General features: G+C 39.7%; 1 protein-coding gene across 7 annotated transcripts in view; it reads left to right on the top strand.

Annotated features, from left to right (window-relative positions):
* Positions 1-17,743, top strand: part of iqsec3a (IQ motif and Sec7 domain ArfGEF 3a) — a 102,682-nt gene that overhangs the window by 42,074 nt on the left and 42,865 nt on the right. For 5 of the 7 annotated variants that reach the window (XR_012770157.1, XR_012770158.1, XM_075471726.1 and 2 more), the window contains exons 3-4: positions 3,313-3,955; positions 12,342-13,627. Coding sequence is in view for 5 of the 7 variants with exons in the window: in XM_075471726.1 (XP_075327841.1) it covers positions 3,313-3,955; positions 12,342-13,627 (1,929 nt within the window). In the remaining 2 variants the exon portion in view is untranslated. Of the gene's footprint in view, positions 1-3,312; positions 3,956-4,701; positions 4,792-12,341; positions 13,628-17,743 lie in introns of those variants that run through there. The other 2 variants (XM_075471729.1, XM_075471731.1) reach the window with 2 other exon arrangements.

The raw sequence follows: 17,743 nt of genomic DNA, 5'->3' as shown, positions 1-17,743 counted from the left end.
TGCCTTTCTCAGTTGTTCTCCAGCTGAGAGACAACGTATATATAAACAGTCACTAACAGCTGAACCTGAATGCATACCAAACTACCTCACCAACTTATTAGCAGTCATGACAACAAGAGCAGGAGCGACAGCAGACACTGTGATTATATTCTGGATGGAAACCGTGGAGACCAATGCGTCCATCCATCTTCAACTGACGTACGGAAAAATGAGAGAGAGGCAGCATCTAGGGCTTGTCTTCGCCCCGTCAGTCACGTTGACACCTGGAACTGCTCAATCTCCTTACCTGGTGGAGGACAGAGCAGCCGAAAATCTGTATGTATGTGGGTGATTGGAAAGGGAGGAGGATATGAAGCTTTACTAAATGGATGAGAAATGGATGAGTGACAGACTTAGAGGTTGGACGAAAGTGAAGGTGTCATTGAAGCTGTTTAGGATAGCTCTGACTGATGCATACATGCTGCGTATAAATATGCATGAATGCATATACAGCACATTATGTTATCAGCAACTGCATTGTTTTCCTTTGTGTATCTCTACACAAATAATCCCTTTTGAACACCTGTACTCAGTGTGTGTATATTTCCTGTGCGTTCTAACTTTAACCTGCGAGCCACGTTATCGTTCAGCGCAGGTTCCTTCTACAAAATGCAAATGGGTAAGGCTACATTTAGATCCATAACAAAGCGTGCAAACATCACAAGCAGAGATGGTAGGCTACGAAGCACTCTCTTCCTAAAAAGAAGTGTTCCATTTTATCCAGTCAGGTCTATATTTCACACATGAAGAAGCTCACCTTCAGTTAAGTGTCAAAGCTGCAGATTTAATTTCTCTGTTTATTATTTATTACTCATACATGGCTCCACTCCACACAAAAGTAGCAAACATAGCTATATGCTCACTAAGGATACCTTCACTTCAAGCTTATGTGCTGCCAAGAGTGATGAAAATAAGTGAACTTCCCGCGCAGGAAGAGAAGACAGAGGGGATTTTTTTCTCTGCACTAATTTGTGTGAATATTTTATTCTGATTGAAGACTCTGTATACATTACACTTAAAGGGACAAAACGCCAGGTTGCATGTCTTCCATTTTCAGTTATCTCTCCAACTCTCTCTCTAACAAGCAATCTTCACAAATGGAAGCTAGAATGTCCTGATTTTATGCCTAGTAACTCTAGTCTTATCGTCATATCAAATCAGAAGAAAAACAACTCTTATCTTAATCTTGGCAATAACATGCACATCTGTTATCAAACTCACCATCAGTGTAAACTTGCCATGAATTCAAAGGATCTTTTAGGAACATTGGCTGAAATGTAACATGTTGACCTCACAGGGCCTGTGTAAAAGCAAATCAGAAAACATGTTTGTCAGTCGTTCAAGCAATAATTAGCTCATTTCAGCATGCTCATTCATCTTGCAAAGCTTCAAGCTATGCATTTGTGTCCAAAATACAATAATATGGACCGATCAGAAAACTATGCTGGCAGGTGTTTTAGGTGTGATAAAAGTCAACAATTATGGCTCCAAGTCTCTGACTGGCTTCACTTATTGATCTTAGTGTTTCAAGTTTGTGATAGAAATACCTTTATCCAGTCACCCGCCAAGCATTTTTCGACAGTGCCCGCAATTATCCAAACTGTTTCCAAACTACTCAAGTAGAAAAAAGAAAGGCATTTAGAAACAAATTGTGCCGGCAGGAATCTGAAACTTGTAGTGTAAAAAGGTTTAACAGCATCCACCAAACCTTCCTCCACCTTTAATTCTGTCCTTCAAAAGACCTAAGAACCCTAATTTTGTCTACTTGAGTAAGGACATTGGCTTTGTTTGTTTCTTATTTTTTCTCTGAGGTTTTGTTTCCAGTTAGCGACCACAGCTATGTGTAATGTAGGCTATACTGCCAACTACTGACAACACTAAAGGGTGTGTCCTCCACCCCCACTGCAATGTTAGCTTCACATTCACTTGACTATTATGTGTACACATAAATTGTTGTGTAGAGTAGTTTTACACTTACAAGGGTCTTGGATGAGCAAGTGTCTCAAGCTGCAGGCAAACAGCGGAGACAGGTGGTGACAAACGAGCACATTCGTAGGTCTACATGTACTCAATGAGGCAAAAATGTAAGTTGAATCAAATCTGTTCTACAAAATTATGGGACTATTTCAGGAAAAAAAACACATTTAACTTTGAATAACAGAGATGGGGAATTTCATCGATGTCTTTAGGGGCAATTTAACACCTACCCATAGGGTATGATGAGCCACTGGTGGGCATTTTAAAGCTGATTTTTCAGTCAGGCCTTCATATTTTTGTATTCATTTCATCTGCAAATAAAAGGTACAGAGATAACTGAACTGAAATGAACAATTTACCTTTCCGACCTTGCTATTTTAAGTGCGTTTTGAAGATCCCCCGTTTTAAAGTGTGCTTGCGGCGAGGGTTTCTGAAGCTTTTTGGAACGTCTGACAGACACTTCTGTTTAAGCATACTGGCAGTTCATGTGCAGCGTTACAGATCCACTAACATGACAGCTGCCTCGTCTTGTTCTTCTAGTCATGTGGGTATTAAAACCTGCTCAAAAGATGCTGTCACTTACATCAATATTCTCCCAAACAGATCAGATCGGATTCCATGGATGGCTGCTGATTTGATCTTTACGCATTTATACAGTCTCTTTTGCATTGTAGATATACGTGGTGAAATTATGCATTATACCTTTATATTTGTAATCGGAAAAAAAAAAAGTGGGGAGAGAGTGGGGGAGAAAAGGGACAAACCTAACTGGTCTTCAGACACACACCACCTCCCCAATGATTTTATCGGACCATTCATAGCCACTCTCTGCACAGACACAAATGCACAAAATTCATACATGAACAAGCACCCAATTTGTAATTGGCATAGATTAGCTGCATGACTTTCCCCTGTGTCTTTGTGTGTATGGTTGTGTGTCACTACTGGCTGTCAACTATTTTTTTTTCTTCCACATTTCTCTGCTTAAGATTTAATGTAATAAATCATTTCTCGATTTTTCTTTCCACTATTGTACTGTGGTTTTATTAGCTGTTCTGTGCTGTATACTTTCCTGGTTGTTACCGTCTGTCAGCGTCTAGACAAGAAAGACATTCACAACAGAGCAGCTAGACAGATGAACTGGCCCTGCACACAGTTGGTAGCAGAGTGAGTGATCATACACACAAACAAAAGGGTCCACTTCTTACCACTAACCCAGGCAGCCTGGAGAAGAGGTCAGAGCTCACCACGGATGCAGCAGCAACCTCACTCTGCGTTTTCTCCTCCTTTCTACAGCGATGAACTTTCTCCAGACTCGTCTATGGGGGAGGAAGGGAAGGGAGGTGAGGGGGAGCCGCAGAGTGAGGCCCAGTCACAGCCAGAACCAGAACCAGAACTACAACCAGAACCAGAACCAGAACCACAGCCCCAACAACCGCAGAAAGAGACTCAGCCACAGACTCAGCTACCACAGACTCAGCTACCACAGCCTCAGTCTGAGCCCCAACCACAGACTCCATCTCAGCCGCAGCCTGAAGACAAAGCTCAGTCAGAACCTGAACCCCAGCTTGCACCGGAACCCGAGCTAGAGCTTCAGCCCAAAGTCGAGCCTCTGAGTGAGGAGGCACAGCAAAATGCCCCTAAAGCTCCTTCACCGTGCAGAGAGGAGCAGACGGGAGTGGAGAATGAAAAGTCAGAAGAAGTTGTGGAGGCAGAGACAATGCAAGAGGGAGAGGAGGTCCAGGGTGAGCACCACGAGAGCGAGGCCGCACAGGAGGAGGAGGACGATGAGGAAGGCGGAGGAGCAAAAGGAGGCGGTGCAGGGAGGAGAGCCAGTCTGCATCACACAGCCTCGCCTTTGAGGGTGCAGCGCAACGGGGCCGGCTCGCACTCCACCACTTCTGACTATGAGCTCTCGCTTGACCTCAAAAATAAGCAGGTAGGGTTGTGTTGGGGATGTGGGAGGGGGGTGAGGATTGGTGTGTTGTTTGGGCGAGGGGAGGGGGAGGACAGAAGATGCAGTAAGCTGGCTTGTGTGTATTGTGCGTCTGTGGTGTTTGGCTTCTGTCTGAGGAGGAGGACATTAGGTTTGTGGACAAAGCTGGCTTCTTATAAGATCCTTATTTTTGTTTCTTTGTCATGTTTGTCTTTCTTGGCCCTGGCTGATTATCAAATCTATGTCGCATTACTTTTATTCATAATCATATACCAACATTATCATTACCATATCATCACTTCATCAACGTCCTCGCTTGGTTTTCTTTAAGAAGATTTGATTGGGGAGACTGTTATCTGAAAGTACTTTGTAATCAGGAAGGGCACTGTTTTCATGGACACATACATTTCAGGGTTATAAAAAAGGCAATGCACACTTGAGTTGAATCTGTATTTGTGTGAATCAAAAGACTTTCAATTTCTTTCTTTTTTTTTTTTAGCACTTTACATTACTCAATGGATGATGAAATTAGATTTTCTTCTCCATCTAAATATGGGCTATTTATATGGAGAATAAAAGCATGCAACTGTCATCTTTACTAATTTAATTATACAAAGTTAACTGATTTTGTCCTAAGCTGCTATGTCTGAAAAATGAATGTATTTGTTCAGGTATTTCCATGTTCACAAGTCTGTCTTCTTATCATACTTTTCATCAGGGACTCAGAAAGCATCTCCATGGCATAATCATCTCAATTTCAAGAGCCATTAAACATTCACCATCCATATCACTCATCATCCATCTAAACAACATCCTTCAGTCACTGCATCTTCAAGCAGGTAAGACAACAAAGCTTGGGTCCAATTTGCGGGACCCGGCAATCCTAACAGTTTCTAAAATGGGTTAATTAGAATACTGTGAAAAAGTTTCTGGCCACACTCTCATTTCTGTATGTATTGCCAGGAAAATGTGATTCCTTTTAAAGTGTAGATATGTGTTGATACGACAGTGGTTCATCCCTTGAGTTAGGTGCCTTTGTTGTGCTTGAAAGACTCATACGTCATATTTATGTTGCTTGACAAACTAAAAAGGCATTCTGCTGAAAATGGTTGGGCACAAGGCTGGACAGAAAATTGGTGAAGAAGCAACGTATGTCCAAAGAAAAAAACGTTGAAAGACCTTTAGAAGTCCTGGAAAACTTTTGCTCAAGACCACTTAAAAAGATTACAAGAAAGTCCTTTTTTTTTTTTTTACGTTTTCCATTTCTCAGCTTTATGAAGCTTTCCTACTAAATACCAGTGGAAGTGCCTCCTTAAGTCCTTAAGCAGAAATTCCAAAATTTTGTTGATTCCTCCTTTGCTGATGTATAGGTTTGTAGCTTTTCTCTTTTTAAAAACAGACATAGAAAAAAAGATATTAAGTAAAGCGTCTGTTCCGTTGACATCTGAAAAAGTCATTAGTGGTCTCATTTCAATTGTGTCTTTTGATGCCTATGTTGGACTGAATATTATGATAATTTGCTTTGATTGATACTAACTAATTATATTATGTTTGACTAAACATATATAACTGCAAGTTGAGCAAACAAAACACACTAGTGAGTGGTTATGAATGACTGTTGCCACTGAAACTGATGAGTTGAGTGGGGAGGTTTGTTAAATATCTCTCTTGATCACCTCCATTTTCATTCAGTTTTGACTTGATTTCCTCATTCATCACTAACCTAATCGAGGCTCAAGCATCTGTTAACCTCAGCTTTGGCTCTGTGTTGCCCTCTCACTTTTTTAATCTCACATCTGAGCGCTGTCCTTTTCTACTATCTGGCTGTCAGCGATGCTTGAGATACGCGATCAGCTGGATTGATCTTCTGTCTGTACAGGTGGAGGTGCAGGGAGCTGATAGATCCCCAGATCAATGTCAGAGTAATTGGATCTGCCCGGCGGTACCTTGATTGCTGGGGAAGAAACTCATGATGGATTATTTAATTCACTTAAACTCGGGTGTTCACCCTCCAAAAAACACACACCACATTTCCTGCTAAACTGAATTTCAATTACATTTAGAATATTTTTACATAACAAATTTGCATAAACACATTATTCTTGAACAACCAGTCAAATTTGATCATTGAGGAATCCTGTTTTTTTAATGCTGCCACCTCTGTTTAAGCAAAATGGCTCGCTTGAACAGAGTTGTATGTTTATAGGGGGGAAAAAGGACATTGTGTTGACTTCTGGAACTGTCAAATCAAAGTTCTCAAAGTGTACATATTTTTTTCATATTTACCATGTGAAAATATCAAAGTTATTCTGTTTCAACACGTGTCCAACATCCACAGTGTAGATGTGCACGTATTTTTGCTTGGGTGTGATATAAGATGCAAGTAATCATTGCTTGCATTGTAATCAGAACAAAAACTCTAAGCTCTATCCAAAATGACGAGCATGTTGTTGTGTCAAAGTAGAGAGCTGAAACACACAAGCCAAAAGTCATGTAGGTTTATTTTTTACCAACAAAAAGCAGCATAACTGCATTGACGACAATGATATCACAAAAGTCCCATTTCTGAAGTAAAGGTATTATTCAGTTTTGTTCAAGTGAACCAGTGTTTTTCCCTTAAGCTGTTTGCATTTTCAGTTTAGTTGAATTAAACTGCCTACCAAAGCCTTAAGAATACAGTGTGTGTGTTTGACTGAATTTGCACTTAGGGATAGGAGGTTTTTTAAATGCTGGTTCTTAACTCCATGTGGTTCCACAGCAGCAACCCTGAAATTAAAAAAGTATGTTTTTTTCTGGTTGGGACTGGGAGTTAGTCCTTCTAAGAGTTCCCAGTACTTTGGTACCCCTTCCCAGCTCTGTCTTTGTATTTTAGGGCAAATGTAACAGTCATACTGCCTACAGCTTTGACAACAGGGGAGAGATGGCACATATTCTGAAATTCTCAAGCAAAGTTAATGAGAAAAGAAAGCTGGATAATCTTGTAATGTTACTTTCTTCCGCAAATCTGAGCATCTCACGTGACACATTTTGAGATGTATAAGGCCCAAAACAGTGTACTTGTTGTTGAGCTGGTAAGAAAAAAAGTGATTTTTCCACAATATCTTCTTTAAAGAATATTTTTGAATTTATAAACAAGAGTTCCCTTGATAAGTATAAGTCATAGTAAATTTGTGTTTGTTCTGGGTGTCTGTCAATATATTTCTATTACTTCTTTAATGTCAAACCTTTCATGATTAAATTTAGAATTTAAATTTCCATAGACCTTTAAATGTCTCTTTTTGAGGCTGCACCAACTAAAATTACCCTCATTCTCTGTGGAAAATAATTTTCATTGTCATCCTCATTTTTTGAATGCATCAGCATTAGTTCTATCCCACTTTTGAGGTTATATAATCATCTCATTAATCATGCAAATGACTCCATGAGCTTGAAAGCTAATAAAAATGGATTTGCATTTCAGTCTAATTTCTGCAGCATGTGAGATCCAATCTTCTGCTGTTTTATTTACAGTTTCTTCTTATACATTGAAGAGTGAAACCATATGAATCTGTATTTCGACATTTACCAGTTTAAGTCAGATGAAGTATAAATTGAGAGGGCAGCATTAAATGTCAGCATGATCTGTCAGTCCACTGCAGGACAAGGTGTTGGTGTCTTCTTTGGTATGCTTAAGCGTGAAAAGGTTTGTGAACACGTGAGATGTCATACAGTACTGAGTGGTGGCCGAAATAGCAAGAAAAGTCCACATTTGGAAGTGGCAGGGTTGGCGACAGCATGACAGAGGTTAGAATTTTACCCAGGATCCTTAGATTCAAATATACATGCGTCATTACCAAAGATCACAGTTATGTTAAAAATGACCCTTTTCAGAGGTCGTCTACATAGCGTAAACAGTTTATCCTTCTTAAACAATTAAAAACTATTGTTCTTTCTCTGTGATTAAGTCAGACAACAATGTGTAGATTTCACGCTGAGGTGAGGTAAAACTTGACACCAACAAGCTTTACTGTGATGGGACGTCTTTTCCACACATCAGTATGACTGTAGGCTGCATCAGTGATTTGCTTGTGTCCTTTATTGTTCCTGTGTTCACTAAATCTACAACCAGAAAATGATTAGCTGAGATTAGACAAAAATAAATCTGCTCATATATAATTTGTCAATGTACTAACTATGGAGTAATCAACAAACAAACATGTTCAGAACGGTTTTAAAATGTAGTTTCTTCAAAGTGGCTGTATGCTTCTGAGTGTCGCTTACTTTATTGAAATAAAAAAAAAAGTATACAGACAAATAAGAGAAGGAGAGAGTAGTCCCAGTGCATGATGTCAATTTAACCCTGATTCATGCATGCAGTTGTTCAGAGGAGGAATCATATTGTGCATCATGCATAATTATTAGTTATTACAAGTTTAATTGTGTGGGGGATCTTGAATATTAGGGAGAAAATCATCTCTGAAGATTTTCCCAATGTGGGTGACTCAAGCCAATTTAGAGAAAAATTAAAAAAACTGTCAGGACTTAAAATTTGTAGTCTGAACCAGGCGTAACAAGGAAAATATGTCATTCAAAATGTGTTGAAAAATGAAATGCTGTGTATTCCTGTTTTGGCTGACCTTTTGTTATGAGCCACATTTTCAATTCAAGCACATTTTCTGACTGAAACGCATTCTTTCCCCAAAGCCCCTTGCTATTAATGTTCCATAAAAATAAAAAACATCCCAAAACTGCCTGTGCTCCCACTGTTCAAAAACATTCTAAATTTACAACTAATGTGTTAGGTACTCATAAAAAGCTCATTTTTATGTTACTTTGTGTTTTTGTTAGACCATTTGATTTCAGAAGGCTCAGGGACATGTCCCATTTATTCTCCTCTTCATCTACTCTTTTCCTCTTCATCATATGTGTATGTCTACTTTCCAGCCTTAAACTGAGTTAAATGCATGCATACATACATGATTACATATTCAAATGTCTTTCAGTTTCTACTCATTGGCATTGTCGTATTACTTTGCACTGAATTGTGCAGCAGTTCTTTTCCTGTTTCAAAGGGGAACATGAGGTCAGCATGGTGCTGATCTGCCTGTCAAAATAGATTTAGAGACAGTGGTGGAACACCATTCTCTGAAACCGCTATGTTTCTGGAATAATCTCCCTTTTCATCAGAGCTTAGTGAAGTGATCAGAGGTAGAACTGACAGGGAGCGAATGGGGGGAAATGCCATTCTCAGTGCGACCATCTCTCTCACCACCTCTTTCTGTATGTCACGTTCCCTTCAACACCGTTGTTTTTGCCCTTTTTTGATCTCTGTTCACCCATCTTCATTTTGTCTTTCTTTACATGCATTACACATGCTCAGTGGATGAATATTCTAGAACAAAATGTTCATACTATAATCACTGTGACCATGAATATTGCAGTGAATGGCAACTCAACACATTAATGAATGATTTCTAAGCTATTAATCCAGCTATTAATAATTAAAAAGTGAACAGAAATGCGGTGGACTTGGCAACACTCATCAAACCCAAAAAAAAGAGCTTTGATTTTTTTTTTACTTTCTGGACCACAACTCTGCTGTTTTGATTGACTCTCATTGGTCTCAGTACAATTAAAGCAGCAGTAGGCAACCGTTTTGAGTAACTATACATGGATGGAAAACAGAGCACACCGACTAAGTTTGTGACTTTCTGCAGACCAAAAGTGAGCATTTAGGTGGAAAAACCCACATATTTTCCTAATGAGTTGGTGGAGACCAAAAATTGCTAAAGGAGAATACAGAAGACACCAAATTAATGACCATATTGATTTAACATATAAATCATTAAATATTTATTTATTAGTATGAACACATATCAACCAAAGTTTTATATTTTGTTGGCTTGATAGTTGCATCATCCCAAATGTTTCTAAAAATGTTGAAATCCAGAGAAATGCAATACGTGCAGCGTTAGGTCACTAAGGCATGCTTCCATCTCAGCATGTATAACTGGCATCCGAGTTTTTGTAGCTCACAAGAAGCAGCATATCACATCTAGTAAAGACAACGGTTAAAAAACGGATCATTAGGACATAACCGTGATGCACAGCAATGCAGATATATGGACAAGACAGTAGCACTGCTTGACCCTAGGCCTGCCATATCCACGTCAATAACAAACATATAATGTAACCATGTAATAATGAAAGCTGTGTGCAGAAATTGGCGATTATCCCTTAGGAGTCATAAACTTTCTGCTTTTCAGAAGCTTAGCTGCTATTAGCATACCAAGTCAAGGACAAATAAGTCAAAGCTGGAATGACAGGAAGCCTTGTTCTGTTGTGCTGCTGTTCAGCTCCGTCTTTCTTTGGAACTCCTCTGTGGCTTAATAAAATGGGTGATAAATACAGCACCATTAAGAAAAAAAAGTGCATTAGGCAACAGAGCAGAAGTTGATGGCAGTGCTGTTGCCATGCTATCCTTCACAGCACTGTGGAGAAAATGGTGTACTAGCACATCTGTTGTTCTAACACAACCCTTGAAAGCTTGGCATAAACTACTTTCCTTGCTTTTTTCTTTCCTTAGTTTCTTTTCTACATCCATAATGTCCCCGCTCGTTCTGGTGGATGTTATTCCATCTGAACTGCAAAGTGTATAAGATGCACATTCTAATAAAGAAAGCAACATGACCCAAATACTTTATTCATCTTCCCCCATCCAGCTTATGAGGAGGGCAAAACAAACAAGCTCAACTGCTACATTTAATCAAACGGAGCCATGGTGATGGCTCTTTCTTGCATTCAAGGTCACCTCTGTAGTGTTTGTTGGCAGAATTTGTTTTGGTCAAGAATACCTTTTTGAATATGGAGGTCAGTCACATTTACAATGATTCATGTTTTTTTTTTTTTTTAAAGAAAAAAAGAGGAGCACAGTTATGGCGATAAAAGTGTTAACAGCACAGAACAATCCAATTTAAAAAGTGATGAATATTTAGGCAAAGGTCGACCAGTCTACAAGAGCTGACAGATACAGAGAAGCCGCCATCCGCAGATACAGTAGCTGTAAACTATTGTTCTATTCAGAAACCACCTTAATATTCTCAGTACGTTTCACGTTGCTTGCAGAGGCTCTGCAGAGGAATGTAAATGGAGTAGATAAGATGGATTTTCAGTGTCATTCCACTTTTCTAAAGAGCTTTGTCGGAGATTTCGTTCCTCCAATGACAAGGACAGAGGCTTGCATGTGGTTGAGCTTGCCACTTATCACAAATTGCAAACCCTCCAGCCATTATAGCCTATCAGTGTTTTTTTTCTTTACAACTCTGCATGAGGTGGTTTGGTGACTTTGTCCATGACTAAAGTGAAAGCAGATTTGCAGCTGAAAGTCACAACTTGATCCTCCTTGGTCATTCGATTGCATTTTAGTTGACCAAATTAATCCTCATGTATACATCATCCTGATGGAAGAGGTTGGCTTAAATCCTTAAGAAAACAGTCGAGAACCTAGAAAATTTCTGGTTCGTAAAATGAAATGCAATTCAACTTTGAAGATACACTCCAATACAGGATGTATAGAATGTATACTGGTTTGTGAGCTGGGACTGCTATTATTTCAGATTTCCAATCTCCTCCACACTCGTGCCCTTGATAGAATTAGAACAGAGACAGAATTATATTCATTGATTTCGACTGAATGAAAAAGATCTCAGAGTGACTTGAGAAGATAAGCGCTCATTCTGGGCACTTCCAAAGATATCCACACCATGATTGTTCTGGGAAACTCAAAGAGGTCTCATTTAGTGTATGTTCCAATGCCAGATGAGAATGGTCATATTACATCTCTATCTATTTCCCCACAGCATTCGAGCAATTTTTCACAGGCAAGATTAATTGCTTGTTCAGCCTCAGACAATTTAAAGTTGTGTGGAGGACTTCTCTATGGAATTTCTGCAGATTACAAGCTGTATTTGCGAAGGAAATGAACAGTTTCTCTAAATGGCCCAAGTCACCTGTTACTGTGCTCTCGCATGCAAACTACAAGTGTATGACTTTGTGCTATGGAAACGAATTCTTTTAAGGTTATTTATTTTGCACCCACACTGCAAATGTTTTTCAAACTGACTGTTTTAACTCTTACATTTAATTATCTTTCATTGCCAGCAGAGACAGACAAAAAACGTAGATGTCCAAGACAGAGAACACTCTATCCATGGCAATGTGGGTGTCTTTGTTCTGTTTATCTAAATTGACAGGCATCCATCACTGTCACGATTGATTGAGGACATATCCATTTCCATAAAAGCAGATTTGTTTTGTTGGATGTGAATTATTAAGTAGTTCAAAAAGAAAAAATTCTAAATCCATTAATTCAACATTTCTTGTCTGTATCTCTTTGTCTTTTCTTTTTCAGATCGAAATGCTAGAGCACAAATACGGCGGTCATCTCATCTCCCGCCGTGCTGCCTGCAAGATCCAGACTGCCTTCCGCCAGTACCAGCTCAGCAAAAACTTTGAAAAAATACGCAATTCACTTCTGGAGAGTCGTCTCCCTCGACGCATCTCCATGCGCAAGGTCCGTGTGCAAAATACGGAAGGTTTCTCTGCTGAACGGGCCCTGGCAGAAGGCTGTAGCCTGGCAGGCATCCCACTGGTGCGCTCACCATCTCTGCCTGCCACAGTCGGTGGCACCCTGACCGACCTGGAAGACTCATTCACTGAACAGGTCCAATCACTTGCAAAGTCCATAGATGATGCACTCAGCAACTGGAGCCTGAAGACCATGTGTTCACTGCAAGAAGGTGGCACCTATCAATTCAGTGCCGACTCTTTCAGTGCAGCACCAGCCACAGGGGTAGGAGGGAGTGGAGAAGGAGGTGGTGTGGGAGAATCAACAATCCAGCAAGGTGTAGTGGACCCAAGTGACTTGTCAAGAAGCGCGAGCAAGCTGATGATGGCATTTCGAGATGTGACTGTGCAGATTGACAGCCAGAACTTTAGAGTTTCATCTTCAGTCCTGGAATCATCCACTTCAGTCACTGTTGGCAGCTGCATCCAACAAGAAGGAGCTTCCACCACAACCACAACAACAAACTCCACACCAGCCGCCGTCCCACCCAGCCCCTCACAAGAACCCACACTTCTCTGTCAAGAGGCCTCAACTGAGCCCATAGATCCCCCACCACCACCACCACCACCACAAGAACCCCCATCACTCCCAGAATCAGAGACAGAAGGAGGAGAGCAGGATGTTGAATTCCCTGCCCCACCTCCACCTGAAGAAGACATAGGAGATGAGGAGCAACCTCCCATGACGCCTCTGGATAAGATGGCTGCCCCACAAAGCCTTGTGGAGATTTCAGTCATGGCACCACCACCACCTCCACCAACAGAATCCCCCCTTGCTCCTCCACCACAGGAGGCAGTACTGTTAGGGAGCTCTGCTTTGGTGGAGCCTCTTGACGTTAAGAGGTGCGGCTCTGAGACAGCAGACAACAGCTCAGAGCAGATGAGCAGCAGCAGCACATCGACAGAGGCGCGCTCAACATCTGAAGCCTCATCCAAGGAGGCGCTGCAGGCCATGATCCTCAGCCTGCCACGCTACCACTGTGAGAACCCTGCTAGCTGTAAATCACCCACACTGTCCACAGATGTCATGCGAAAACGCCTTTACCGCATCGGCCTCAACCTCTTCAATGTGTGAGTGGTTACTACAATTTCATTGATTCAAGTTTGAAATTATTCCGATCAATATTTAAAGAATTCAAGGTGAGTTTTTTGTGCTATCAGTTATAAATCACTGCTAACTGCTTATCCATAACTAACTCTACTGAAACAATTATTGGTACCTCAGATGTGTAAACAAGACAGAGCAGTGTAATTCATGTTTTTCAATTAAGTTTAAAACAATAATATAACTAAATTCACTTAATATTTCATTCTGTATTTCAAAATGTTGAAGGCAGGACACTTTATTTGCACACACAATGTTTAAGAAATTCAACAGAATTGTACTTATTGGGATGTTTTTCAACCGATTAAAAAGAAGAAAAAAAAAAGTGCTGGACGTGTAGGCCCAGTTTTCAAGTAATGTCTTTTATATTAATTCAAATTTATTTTCAAATGATGCTTGAAAATTAAGAAATATTTAAAAGAATGACGACAGTAGATATTACAGATAGAATACTCTATATAAAATGAGATTCATGAAACAATCCATACTTTCATCCCTTCTCCACATGTACCTAAAGTCTGATTGGAGCCTTTGGACTGAAAAGAGCAAAGAAAAGCATTTTTTTACTAACAGATCCCCATTGTGCTTAGAGAATAAATGCAGTGAAGCCAAAAGTACAAAGCTTAAAGGCGGGGTAGGGGATCTTTTTCTGGAACATTTTTTTACATATTGCTTGAAATACTCTTCACACCCCCATTGCAACCAATTAATTAAAAGTTTTGACATTAATATGAAAAGTTTTAGTGGCCTCTAGAACGTACAATCTAGGAAAAACAGTATCCAATCATTGTGAACGGTCCGTTCACAATGATTGGATTCTGATGCCGTCTATCAAACTGCAATCTGCTCCTCCCTCCCCCTCCTTCCCCCTGTGCGCGTACCCTGCTCCGTGAACGAATTACGCGTCCAGAAGCTTGGCAGGAAGCTAAACTAGAGCCAGCTTGGCTAGCACCTAGCATTATTAAACTTATAGTTATCATATACTAAATACTAAATACTAAATACGGCAACGATCGATGCTTGCTGTCAGAACAGCGCTCGTACACCTTCGTGCACGTTCATGTACTCTAGAGGCGTGCCTTCGGGGGGAAAGTGAAGAGAAGGGTTGGGACTTTTGACCTGTGTATTTTCAAAATGCAGCTTCGCTGGACTCAAAATCCAGGATCTCCTACCCTACCTTTAAGATCTTTCTTCTCAGTGAGACACACGGGCACAAGGGCTAAAAGAGAGGGGGTGAATTACTGAGACAGAAGTGTGGGATTGATTTGTTGGAGGAAAATGGAAGAAATTTGAGTATCAGGCTGACATGAGACAAGATAGGGATTTTAGTACAGATACATACCCAGACATGGTGGTGATGAAAGATGGTGGTAATGAGAACTATCTAAGCCCAGTGATTCTTAGCTGCTATGCATGTCAAACGCTCATTTTTTTTGCAAGGCACATACTGCATGGAAATTACATTGCCAACAGCGGCAGAAAATGGATCAGTTCTCAAACAAGAAACCTTTTAAGACATGGGACAAGAAACATGACCAGATTTGTCAGGGTGATGGAGGAAATGTTTTGTGCATTTTAAACATGAGTAAATGTGTCTGCTTGTGTTTCATATTCAAGAGAGGCGCTGTGTACCAGTAATACAAGTGGAACAGCAGCGTTATATGACCTTACAGTAGCCTTATTAATCTAAAACATTTTGTACAGAAATGATCATGATGGCTACGATTTATCTACCATGATTAATTGCAGACTTAATTGTTTTTTTTTGGATTTGCTTTTAAAGAGCAACAAGATAATTGTTACATTACAAAGACTGGACACATGATTCATTGTAAAGTGGTATTAGCAGCAGATCATTTCCTTTCTGAAAAGTGACTTTGGGGGTTTGCTGTTTTTCTTGTGGGCAGACTTAAATTATGTTCAATTATGTTAAAATATGTTAAATTAAATTATGTTTGTAATGAACTTAGCTGTGGCTGTAAAGTTAATCGTGACGGAGATCAAATTGCTGATCAGCCATAAAGAATAGACAGGTTCCACGTTAAAGCTTCAGACATTATTACGCGCATGTTTATGTGAAATAATCCAGGTTCGTGTTAAACTGATGAAAAAGTAACTCCTATCGTATTCCTATCGCGGCCCCTTATTTTCCTCTGCGGATTCATAGTGAGCAGAAGCAACAACATTGCCCTCCGTCTTGAGAAGTTTGTTTATGTTTGCTGCTTTTCAGTCATTCTGAATCGAAATGCACTGTCTAGTCAAGAGTGACAAAGTCAAAACCAGATAAGACATGCTCTAGACAGGTGCAAGTAGTGACATGGCAGCAGCAAGAGAACGGAAGAAAGAATGTTGCCATGGTGACAACAGAACATGGGCCCTGTACCAACTAAATCTGTTCTGTTTATCTCATTCAAAGACATTGAATAGTCGTGCTTTCATTGTCACTGTATATAGTTTCATGAGCTTGAACTAAATTCATATTAGAACTCATTCTTAATGAGTTAACAAATATTCTTCTTAATGGATTAATGTAGGTATGTGCTGTGAATGTGACCCATGGTCTGCTCCGTAACACAGGACGTCAAGAAGGGATGTACCCTAATCTTGCATGGCAAGCTAGAATGGTTACAGAAAAGGGTCTTTTCAATGGCAAGTTCATCTTCAAAACCATGCCAGAGGGTTCTCTAAACAAGACCAAAGTTGTCTGATTCTCTAACTGCTATACTAATTAAATGATGTCAAACAGCAAACTTGAACTTTATTTGTATAGAACCTTTCCTACATGCATGTCGATCAAAGTGCTTCAAGCAAAATCAACAGAAACAAAGGGAAACACAACCACGTATATTCAGACAGAGATGAAAATCAGGTGGAGTGACCTCTCACAACAGACCTTGTTGAATTTCTTAAGGATTTTGCATTCCCATTAAACCAATGTTTGGGCCACCTGGTTGCTGGAAATGTGCGAAGCATCCAACAGCACATTTGGAAGGAATATGAAATTTACCATATACCTCATTAGTTTTTCATTATCCTAAATTATACATATAAAATATCCTACTTATTCTGATAGAGTAATCTGACTCAGTCAACTTGCTTCAAGGAGAATACAACAGATAAAAAGTTAAAAATCCCAAACTCTGAAAGCTTGTGGTCATGGTTGTAAAGGCAAAAACTGTTTGCTCTCGGTGAGGAAGCAAAGACAATAATAAGTCTCCTAAATTTAAAGGAATGTGTTACAAAATGATAAATAAAACTAGAATGAACAACCAGCAAAAGTCAGCAATAATCATCAAACAGAATCAGAGATCAAGTCTCACTATTAGGGTGTAGCTTCTTTCAACCACGGGGGTTTCAAGAGTGGACAACCCACTGGTTCTAAGATCATTACTTTTATACAGTGTTGACCATGTAGACATATTTGTCCAGACAGTTCAAATTCTATCTTAAGTACAGAGCACGTTGGAAAATCAACCATATAACGTTAAGCATAATTTGCTCGAGCAGTTCTGCTGTATAACAGTTCAGGGAAAACCAAGTGTAACACATAAAAGAAAAAAAACAAAACTATTTTCCCATTACAATGGTCTGAGTGATAATCAGAGGAGCTAGCAGCAAAAGAGAGAAGCAGGCAAAAAGCAGATATCAGGGACAGGGCACAATCCAAAATCAAGCCAAGACTGCAGTGGGATTTTCTTATTTGGACAGTAGAAACAAAAGAATAAATATTAAAAAAAGAATAAATGATCAAATGAGTCAAATATGTCCATCCATCATCGATGATGGTACACAAGGGAGATAAAGATTTAAAAAATAAAACAGGAAGAAACTACACAGAGAACAGGTTATCACAAAGGAACAATGGAGGAAATAATCCAAGTTACATGACACATATAAAAAGTCGAGCTGATTGGTAAGAATTAATTCAACCGCTGAAAGTCATGCTTGTAATTAAAAGTTCCTTCCACGTTCTGGGAACTGAAATAAAAAAAAAGTTAACCTTTTTTTCCCCTCCCTTGAACCTCAGTCATTTCTGTAGGGGCTCTTAAATACCTTGCACTGAAAGAAAATATAATCTTTGA

The sequence above is a fragment of the Odontesthes bonariensis genome, chromosome 8 (genome assembly GCF_027942865.1).
Source record: "Odontesthes bonariensis isolate fOdoBon6 chromosome 8, fOdoBon6.hap1, whole genome shotgun sequence".
Taxonomy (NCBI): domain Eukaryota; kingdom Metazoa; phylum Chordata; class Actinopteri; order Atheriniformes; family Atherinopsidae; genus Odontesthes; species Odontesthes bonariensis.
Note: the sequence above shows the minus strand (reverse complement) of the source record. Positions and strands in the feature narration are given on the sequence as shown.